General features: G+C 36.8%; 1 protein-coding gene across 1 annotated transcript; it reads right to left on the reverse strand.

Moving 5' to 3' along the window:
- Positions 1–3,537: 3,537 nt before the first annotated feature.
- Positions 3,538–5,280, reverse strand: cxcl20 (chemokine (C-X-C motif) ligand 20). The gene is made up of 4 exons (XM_048188340.1): positions 5,129–5,280; positions 4,334–4,460; positions 4,080–4,190; positions 3,538–3,963 (listed from the first exon to the last, which is right to left on the reverse strand). Exons 1-4 carry the CDS (start codon positions 5,193–5,195, stop codon positions 3,891–3,893), a joined length of 378 nt encoding a protein of 125 aa, XP_048044297.1. The 5' UTR covers positions 5,196–5,280; the 3' UTR covers positions 3,538–3,890.
- Positions 5,281–11,250: the final 5,970 nt, after the last annotated feature.

The following is an 11,250-nucleotide window of genomic DNA, read 5'->3' on the forward strand; positions in this document are numbered from 1 at the left end:
CTTATATTTAGTGGTGGGCCGTTATCGGCGTTAACGTGCTGCGTTAACGTGAGACTCTTATCGGGCGATAAAAAAAAATATCGCCGTTAATCTATTCTCAAAGTTGAGTTGGGAGCTGGGTCTATACTACGCAAGCTATGATGACTTTCACCCATAGACAGTAAAAGAAAAATAACACATTGCAACTAGCTTGCATTGCAAACTATCGTGAACACATACAAAAATTAACCATGGGTTAAAAGTGTGTTAACTATGATTTTTTTTTTTTTTTTGATAGGCTATTTGTATAACAATCATTTTACTTCAAATACCTTAAACTATGGTATAGCAAAACCATGGTTAATTTGTGGTTACCATGGTTAACTACAATAACCATTTTGTTTTATTTGTAGTAAACCCATGGTTCATTTTTATAAGAGAGGTAAAAAAAATATTTAAAACTATTTGAATGCGTTGTTTTAAGTAGGCTACAGCTGCTTTGTGTACAGAGGTTACCAAGGAAACGGTTTTATTTCTGCTGTTCCAGCGCCACCTACTGTCAGAGAGTCGATTAGGCAAGGCAATTTTATTTATTTAGCACATTTCACACACAATTCAAAGTGCTTTACATAAAAAGGAAACAAATACATAAAAATAAAAATGGAATGCATAAAAAATAACAATAAAAACAGAATACCACTATCTGGTTGGAAGAGTCACATTTACATTTTCATTCAGCCCGTTGCTGTTTTTCTGCAGACCAATGTGAAAATTGGCATGTTCTTTTCTGTTCTTTTCTTTTCTTATTCGCCAAGGGATTACATAAATAGCCTACATGAATACCATCAACAGATAGATTAATTAACATGCACACATACCCCTTACATTAATTTGGGAATAGTAACAGTAAAGAAAAAGACAACTGAATGACGACATATGATGGGATAAAAGCCAATAGAAAGTTAGGCTATGCAAAAAAAAAAAAAAAAAAAAAAAAAAAAAAAAAAAAAAAAGATGCCTTTTAGTCTGATGCCTTTTAGTCTGAGTCCGTTTCATCCGATGCCTTTTCGTCTGAAGCCTTTTGGTCTGAGGCTGTTTAGTTCGATGTCTAATTGTACAAGACCTGACACCTGACGTCGTTTTTCCTGAGACCTGAAGCCTTTCAGTTTGAGGCGCGATGCCGTTTTGTCCGATGACTGAAGCCTTTTAGTCTGAGGCATGACCCTTTTCGTTGTATGACCGAGGTGTGAGGAAGTCCTAATATGAACACCGTATTTGGGACATACTATCACGTCATACAATTGCGTCCTCTCTGCCGCATCCTGTCACCGTAAACTGCCCTGTCAATCATCTTACATCCTCCACATTTCATTTAGCTAATTTCCTACCGTATCGAAGAGAAATGCAGCACGTTGATCTGCAGTCGCGAGTCTTTCATGTGGAGAACTCTTCTCATATTAATGCATAATGATGCATTTAAAAGTTAATGGCCAATCAGATCTTTATAAAAGTCCACATTGGTATTTGCAGATGAAAAATAACATTAACACATTTAACATTAAATAAATATTTTCTATCAATTTAAACTGATTATTAGTCACTCAAACAACCTCTCAGCGTCGATAGTGCATATTCGCCATGTTTTGTAGTTTTTTAACACTTTTTACTCGTGTTTGTAGTTCTGAACTGAATCCGCGTCCAACGCGCAATGGGTTGTGGGCAATATTAGCCTTTATAGTGTGCACGGATCCACACTTCGAAAATCTACCGGAAATAGTAGACCATCCGGGGACTTTTGGCATACTCTTTTCAACATACTATGCTTTGGGACACACTTATTTTAATCTCACATACTATTTAGGATAGATAGTACAGACATTGGGACGCAGGGACAATTTGGGTATCTCACATATTCTGAATGTCTTCGGCAGAATTCAAATGAGCCATTTTAATCTAGATTAAAAAAATAAATCTATGCCCACCACTATTTATATTACAAAAGGTCAACATTATTTTTGTTGTCATTCAGCTCAATTCAGTTCAAGTTTTGTTCACATCCAATACTGTCAGTGCAGTTAAATGAATGTTGCTGGATATTAAAGGGTTAGTTCACCCAAAAATGAAAATTATGTCATTAATGACTCACCCTCATGTCGTTCCAAACCCGTAAGACCTCCGTTCATCTTCGGAACACAGTTTAAGATATTTTAGATTTAGTCCGAGAGCTTTCTGTCCCTCCATTGAAAATGTATGTACGGTAGACTGTCCATGTCCAGAAAGGTAATAAAAACATCATCAAAGTAGTCCATGTGACATCAGTGGGTTAGTTAGAAGTTTTTGAAGCATCTAAAATACATTTTGGTCCAAAAATAACAAAAAAATACGACTTTATTCAGCATTGTCTTCTCTTCCGAGTCTGTTGTCAATCCGGGTTCACGACTACGCAGTGACGCTGCTGATGTAAGACGCTGCTGACGTGTTATCCGGTGTGCCCAAGCTTCGTTTACAGTCTGAGGGAGACGCACGCTGTATTCAAGCTATTCTACATTGTTTGTATTTTAGTATTGCTGTATATATTTTTAAATGGTGCATAAGTGTGCATGTCGCAGATGTCCTAATCGCCAAAAACAACGACGCATTGTATTCTCCAGATAAGAATACAATGCTGAATAAAGTCGTAGTTTTTGTTATTTTTGGACCAAAATGTATTTTTGATGCTTCAAAAACTAACCCACTGATGTCACATGGACTACTTTGATGATGTTTTTATTACCTTTCTGGACATGGACAGTCTACCGTACATACATTTTCAATGGAGGGACAGAAAGCTCTCGGACTAAATCTAAAATATCTTAAACTGTGTTCCGAAGATGAACGGAGGTCTTACGGGTTTGGAACGACATGAGGGTGAGTCATTAATGATGTAATTTTCATTTTTGGGTGAACTAACCCTTTAAGTGTTCCCAAAAAAGCAATCCAAAAGTGACAGTGGCAAGGAAACCAAACTCCATCAAGTCACAGAAATGGAGCTGGGAGGAATGGAATGGAACATTGGGAGACACCAGGCTCAGTTAAAGGGCCCTATTTTAACTATCTTAGCACATGGTCTAAAGCACAAGGCGCAAGTGCACTTAGGTCTAAAAGGGTTGTAAGGGTTGAGTAATGGGTGTGTTTTTGGGCGTATCTCCCATACCCTTTAAAAGCCAGTTGCGCTCATAGCGGATTCACTATTTACATGGCAGAATTTGCAAGTGGAAAAACTGAATGTATGATAGGGCCCAAACTGTTCAATTCACAATTTCTTTATTTTTCATAATAAAATTTGATTCATTATAGAACATTAGCGTAACAAAATTTGCACTGTATTGCTGTACTGAATTTTTCAGTTAATTAAAATCTGTATCAATAGATAGTGATACTAGACTGCAAATTAAGAACATTTTATATTGTAAACAAATGTTTCCTAAATGTTAATTACAGAGAGACTCAACAGTCCATCGTCATTCTTCCTTATGCCATCAAACATGAATTGTTTCATAGTAATAACAAAACACCAAATTATCATTAGAATTATTTTTATTTCATGGTTATATCACACACAGATTTCCTCTGGATTAGAAAGATTTGTATAAAAATGAATTAATAAAAAGTTAAAGTTGATGTGAATAGAGTTATAATTATGGACACAAGCTATTCAATACTTTATCCAAAACACTGTTGGTGGTCATGATTTCTTACAGATCAAATCATTTACTGCCATTAAAATTAACCTGTATCATTTTCTTCAGATAAATGTTTAAAATCACAAAACATAAATCAAAATAAGAAAAACGTACATTTATGGATAAATGACTTTGAAAACTTTTGTTATTGAAAAGGTGTGTTGTAACATGCTGGAAGAAATCATTTCACTAGTCATCCTTGTCATCAGACTTCTTATTCCTCCCTTTTCTTCCTCTGTTCTTTTGCTTTTTGTTTTGAATCCTAGGAATGATGGCACAATGACATAGCATTTAATTCTTACATACATACATAAACATAAAACGTAACATTATAACTGATTGTTATACATGCAGAAAGTGGTAGCGTATGGTGCATACCCTTTGCTCTTCAGTAATCTCCGTCCTTGCTTCTCATATGGATCCAGACACACTTTTAACCTCTTTCCCCTTCCCCTTCCCTTTCCCTTTCCTTTTCCAGTGAGAGTCAATCTGAACGTCAGCAGGGGGAAAAATCAAATCATTTTAGAGGACATGCAATGTTCATTAATTATATTGCAAAAATGAATCTCTAGAAGTAATAGTGATTTATAAACATTACATCTTGTAACAGGAGTTAAAGTATGCATTCTTACATAATCTCAGTCTTTGAGCAGGAGGCACTTGGTGGGAACAATTCAACTGCAAGCATGTATCTAGGCTTCACTGCTTTCAGCATTCTGCCTCTGCATAAACAGCGCTGTGAAATCCCTGCTCCGTGCCCTATATTTAACAACAGTAATTATAAGTTCAAGGGCTAATGTACACACTGATGCAGAAAACAATTGTTCTGGAATTCACTGATTGGATTGATGCCAAAAACATGCACACATGCATTCACACACACAAACATTAAGAAACATTTATTATGATGCATATATGCTTATCAAAAACATTTTAGAATAACTTACTTTCATCAATAACATCAACAAATACGATTATGTTTTATTCTGTGGCTTTCAGTAAGACGTCATTCTGATTGCACAATCACTGCATTCTGCTGTCAAATATTTTATATAATGACTGACAAACTGATTACACTGCAGGGTTTATTTTTCAATAAGGACAGACTGTAGCTTTCCATTACAGTCCATTTAATGCTTGGAAATGACATACTTATGTATGCAGCATGGTCATATACTTTCATAAATTAAACATGAACTCTTGATCTTTTAAGTTTTAATATTTTCTTAATGAGTTTTATCTATATGTGTCATATTGACCTCAAATTGAAATTTTGTTTCTGGATAACAACTACCTTTTTAAAAGATTATTAAATATAAAGGGAAACTTTTTTATTCTAAATAATAAGTTTTTACACTAACAATATAAAGGGTTAAGTAAAAGGCTGATTTGATGCAAGTAATAAAAGCCAAAAGATATCAGCTTACCTGCAGAGTGTACAAGACTTACTCCAAACAGCACAGCGCACAGCAGTGTGAGAACGGCCTGATTCATGATTCACCTCACAGGCAGATGCAGAGAAATGCTTCTTTCTTGTACGGACTTTCCCTTGTAAAGCACAGATTTACTTTCATTCTCCAGTCTTCCAATGAAATGCTCTCACCACACATCCTCCATCCTTAGGGATAAAGCTGCCCGGACAGAACAAAAATAGCCCCTTGTTTTGACATTTGAAGGTGCATACATTTTTAAGTCCCTATTATTATTAATTTTTGTTTCTTTTGGTTCAAACATAAGGAATATACCTTTTTTAATCATTCTATTTATTAGTGAGTGTATTAACAAGGTCCTTTTGGTACTAGTCAAACATTAACATTCAACATTCACATTCATAACCCTCAAGTGAATGATATGAGCTGAGCATATATTTGGTCACTTAGTTTGTAATGTTTGCTTTTTGGGAAGAGATTGTATTTCCTTGGGGAGTTCTTTTCACTTTCCATACAGGAAATAAAGAAACTGTGTTGAATTTAACTTGAATGTTTAAATAGGATTGGATCAAATACACTGAAGATTTAAGATGACAGTGATTTTTCTCTTTTTTGATTGTCATATGTACAAATGGTTTTAGTAAGATGTGATATTAGTGGTGATAATTCAAAATGATCAAAAATGATCAAATCATGTGGCATTTTATGGAAAGATTTGATATAACTTTTCTAAGTGATCAGACTTTTCACCAGGTCAATGATAAAATTTGCAGCTGAAATGACTAGAAAAGGAATGTAAAAGATGTCCTTTCCTACTGTATGTGTGTCACAAACGCACACGATTCTCCCTTCATTCAATCATACTCACCTCCCTATTTCTTTCACACATCTGGAGGACTCAAGCAACTCCCATTCAAGACTGTCATACTGCCTTACTCACCATTTGTCCTATTTCCATTTAGCAAAACTCTTTCTTTAATGACCCATCACATGATTGCATATTATTACATATTGCAATGCTCTGCCAATTGAGCTACACGAAACCCGAAATATGACGCAGATAAAAGGGAACAATGCTTTAAAATGAAGGTCATGTGTTTGGACAAGAGGAATAATTGGTAACCTATAACAGAATAAATTTGTAGTCATACTTGTGTAGTATAGTAAAATGAACTTATTTTCTGTATTCATTAAGTCTCTGAAAGCAAATGGCATCACAAAATCTGATCACTGAATAAGAAATAAGAAAAAAAAAATCCTAATCTTAGAAATGTGAGATTTGAGGAGGTTGAAGATCTCAAAAGAAGGTCACAGTCAAAATGTTCTGATGATTCCTTTGTGGCCTCCTTGTTTTTGTTTCCGTTTCTGACTTCATGGTGAAGATAAGGGCAAATTCAGCTCAGTCCTCCCTTATTTTGAGGGAAGAGAGGCTAAAAACTGAACTGGCACTGGTCAGAACTGTTCTGAAATAACACTAGTAAGGAGGTGGCTTACAATCATGCAGTGCCAAGAAACATAACCCAGCAATTAAAGATAATTGAACAAAACATATGAGCATACATGATCACAGAACAGAACAGGGAAAAAAAAAATCTAATTCAGCTTAAGAAGAGAAATGCAGTGTAGATAATCACAAGACATTCTGCATCAAATAACACACAATACTTTGTTATGGCCCCGGTCTAGGTCAGGACCGCAACATAAACGACAACTCGGAATGGCTGTTAAAGTACTCATTTTTATTTTTTTATTTTATTTTAGACCTTTTGATCAATCTTTTTGTGTGGCAGCAGTTGGAGAATACTAGCAAAATCATAAGATAAATAAACAAAAGAACTGAAGCAAATGATCAGGGGTGAGCAAATGCCAAAATAATAAACAAACAGCACTCTAACTTCCCATTAAAGGTGTTATATAGGATGTTTTGTGTTATACATTTTTGCAATATTACTTGAAACTGTCTTTACTAACTGATAAAAGACTATTTATTAGGTGCACTGAAAGGAATAATATTAATATACATCATCTGTGCACGAGGTAGGGCCTTAAAAACATCAGCCAATCGTTTACGTGATCATCGCGTAAACGATTGGCCCTCTGGCTTGTCAATCACTGCCATTACGTTCCTTGTGAGAGACGTGCGCGCTCCAGTAACTTTCCACAGCCGCCGCATGCAATGTTTTTGTCAGGAGTAACAACTGCAGATTATGAGTTACCTGCGGTGTGTCCGACATAATGAATCCACTAACACGACACAGCGAATGCCGGTGGTAAACACTCGTGTTCCAATACTCGTGCACGAGTTTTGGGAGGCGTTCCCTCGAAATGAGCTGTGAAGGAGGGGGGTTGTTCTTACACATGCGCTCATTTCAAAAACTCACTAACAGTCCTTGGTTTCTCAGTCGACGAAAAGATCCTCTTTAGCACCTTTAATGAAACTAACTTCCCTGTGCATCAAAATAAAGAAACCAAAATACAGCAATGTATCCTCACTCCTTATCTATTCAAAAAAACAGGAGGAAAAGTTGCCTAAAAAAATAAATAAGCCACTCACCCCCTACAGCTTCACACGTGGTTTACAGACATGTATGTAGGACACTGAAGTTCAGGACAGAAAGCTCTCGCAATGGTTAACAGCGCTCTGTTGGAATGTAATTTGATTTAACATCATTTTCACTAAAGCTTAACACCAGAACTAACACATGAGCAACAATGATCAAAGAGAGAGACATACAGAAGAGATCATGGCAAGTAACAAAGAGAGCAACAATCAGGTAAAACGAGAGAGCAAAAGTGAGAGCACCCTCCAGTGAGACTTGGAGGAATTAATAGGCCTCATCTCTGGTCCAACCATCGACAGTCTCTCATTAGCCCTGGGCCAATCCTGTTAGAGAGGAGACACAGGAACATATACACAGCATACAATACATCATAGATGTAACAACTTAATAAATAATAATAGCAATGCATAATGCACTTTTCTTACACCCAAAGCACTATTATATCAGCAAAACAGAAAAAGAAAAACAATAGCAACACAGATTAAAGCGCAACACGGTAAGATAGTTAAAAACAACCTTAAATAAATCTATATTAATCAACTGTTTCAAAGTTGGAGCATTACTGATATAGTCCAGGTGATATTGAAAATAATGTTCACTTTTTCATAAAAGCATGAAATTTGATACACTAGTACAGTTTTGGACCCTGAACATTTTCAGAAATGGAGCCATCACAAAAATTCAGTGACGTGATCCGAGAGCTTAGCCTGGACTTTATAATATCATGTCTGTTGCATGCATGTAGAGTTTCAAAAGCGTAATGCTTTTATTCATTAACCCTGACAATACAGTGACTGTAAAGAGTAGAATATTAAATATGACCTTAGCAACATGTCAGACACAAAGATTCATCACGGCAACTCATAATGTAAGTCAGTAGTGTGTATTAGGGGCGGCACAATGAATCAAATTTCTAATCATGATTACAATTACAATTACATTGCAATTACAAAAACAAACTAGAAACAAAAAAGTCCACATTATTGTGTGCATAAGTAGTGTGTTTTTTTTTTCTTCAGGTTCTCTTCTACAGGTTATCTTATTTTATCATATTTTGTCATAACCGTGCAGTCCTAGTAGATGGATGGTGGATGGTGCCCTGGGGGATCTTTTCCCAGACTTGGATCAGACCTTTGGATGCTCCAATACATAATGTCCAAGAGGTTCTCAATTGGATTCAGGTCTGGGGAATGTGAGGGCCAGTCCATGGCATCAGTGCCTTCATCATTGAAAAAACTGCCTACACACAAAAGAGAGCATTATCATACACCAAGAGGAACCCAGGTCACACTGCACCAGTATAAGGTCTGACAATGGCTCTGAGGAATTTATCCCGGTACCGAACAGCAGTAATGGAACCATTGGCTAGCACGTGGAGGTCTGCATGGTGCTGAGCTGTGAGCACAGCTTGTAATAGAAGACGTTGGGCCCTCATGCAACCCCCATGAAGTCAGTTCCTGACAGTTTGGTTCAAAACATGAACACTAGTAGACTGCTGAGGTCTTGTTGTAGGGCTCTGGCAGTGCTCCTCCTGTTCCTCTTCGTACAAAGGAGCAGATAGCGGTCCTGCTGCTGGGTTGTTGCCCTTCTACATCCCTGTCCAGCTCTCCTCATGTAACAGCCTGTCTCCTGGTACCTCCTCCATACTCCTGAAACTGTGAGACACACCAAACCTCTTTGCGATGGCACATATGGATGTGCCATCCTGGATTAACTGGATTGCCTGTGCAACCTGATTGGGTTGCAGGCACTGCCTCATGCTACAGACAGTGACAAGGACTCTAACAAAACCCAAAACTAAAGACAAATCAGTCAGGAAGAATAAGGAGAGAAAACTTGTCTGTGGCCACCAACTGAAAAATCATTCCCTTTTTGATGGTTGTCTTGCTGTTGCCTCTTCAATGCACCTGTTGTCACTTTTATTTGCACCAAAGCAGGTGAAACTGATTCACAACCACTTATGCTTCCTAATCGGACACATCCTTAAAGTTTATTTGACTAATAATTTGGTTATGGCGGAAAGTAAAATGGTCGCCATGGTGACCATAAGCCCTTTTTGTGATGGCTCCATTTCTGAAAATATTCAGGGTCCAAAACTGTACAAGTTTACCAAATTTCATGATTATATGAAAAAGTGAGCATTTTACCTAAAATTTTGCACATATCACTGTACTAATAGTGAAAGGAAGAGCATTCCATAACTTGGGGGCTTTGAATGAAAAGGCTCTTTTCCCCCATAGTTTACATGAAGGCTGATGAAATGAAAGAGTGTTAGCAGAACGGAGAGAATGTGACAGAGTGTAATGAGATCACAAAGATACGCTGGTCTCATATAATGATTTTTATGCTAAAACGAGAATTTTAAAATCAATTCTTGGTTGAATGGGAAACCATAGTGCAACTGTGAGGGCAATAAGTTTACACGGAGAGGTGTGGGTAAGCACATGAGCAGCAGAGTTTTTAATATACTAAAGCCCATTTAAACTTACGCATGCAATATTGTATCTGAAGGCCTCTAGAATGAATGTATGTTGAAGGAATAACTGAAATATGGAAATTCCCCCAAAAAGAATCTTCAAGACATCACAGATCTTAAATCTCTCAGGCAACTCCTGTTTAAGCACTGTGTAGCAAATATTTACATCTATTTCGAAGTACTAGAAGACTTGAACTAGTAACACACTGGACAGAATATGCAATCAAAACACTGCTGATGGCGCTCTCTAGTGGTGCATCTTTTGTAAACATGACCTATAAAGTCTACTTTGTAGTTTGTCCTTCTGTCCTTTTCTCCCATTCATTCCCTATAACTTTTTTGCATGTCCAGATTTGTGGAATTGCACACACAGACCAGCCAATAGTGATGGGCCTATTCTGAAAAATGAGACCCACACAGCATTTGATCACTGGATTTAACCTACAGCAGTGTTTCTCAACCAGGGACCCCTAGTGGTCCTTGGCGTAATGCCAGGGGGTCCTTATAAATATCTGAATATTAATTTTTGTATATTTTGACATTTGACATGTTCCCATAAAAGAGGAAGATAATATATGTATAATGTACCTGACAATATGACTAGGACAAGTCAACAAACGTAGTAGTAGTAGTAAATTATACTTGATTGCATTTGGTTGTCACAAAGACATTAATGATACAAATGCACCATTTTTATTCTGGGGTCCTTGAGGATGGTTCCAAATATGATGGGGGTCCATTACTCAAAAAAGTTTGAGATTCACTGGCCTATAGCAATCAGATCACTTTTAAAGGAATAGTTCCCCCAAAAATGAAAATTACCTCATAATTTACTTACCCTCAAGCCATGTTAACTCTGACTGTGTTTGGCTGAAAGAAGTCATATACACCTGGCTTAAGGGTGAGTAAATTATGGGGTAATTTTCATTTTTGGGTGAACTAACCCTTTAAGAAGCATATTCTCAACATTGCATATCAAATTAACTCCTGACAATCACAATTATTATTTGAATTATCACTCACTAAGTCTTGTATTACTGTCTCTGGAAGGCTTTTGTCTTTGAAAAACATTGAAATGTACA

Source organism: Megalobrama amblycephala, linkage group LG4 (genome assembly GCF_018812025.1).
Source record: "Megalobrama amblycephala isolate DHTTF-2021 linkage group LG4, ASM1881202v1, whole genome shotgun sequence".
NCBI classification, from domain to species: domain Eukaryota; kingdom Metazoa; phylum Chordata; class Actinopteri; order Cypriniformes; family Xenocyprididae; genus Megalobrama; species Megalobrama amblycephala.

Bases quoted from the DNA above. Each gene is read 5' to 3' on its own strand.
- cxcl20 (XM_048188340.1), bottom strand. From the start codon at position 5,195: ATGAATCAGGCCGTTCTCACACTGCTGTGCGCTGTGCTGTTTGGAGTA. The intron at 4,191-4,333 runs GTAAGAATGCAT...GCTGACGTTCAG, and splicing joins TGCTCAAAGACTGAGATTAT to ATTGACTCTCACTGGAAAAG. The intron at 3,964-4,079 runs GTATGCACCATA...CATCATTCCTAG, and splicing joins AGATTACTGAAGAGCAAAGG to GATTCAAAACAAAAAGCAAA.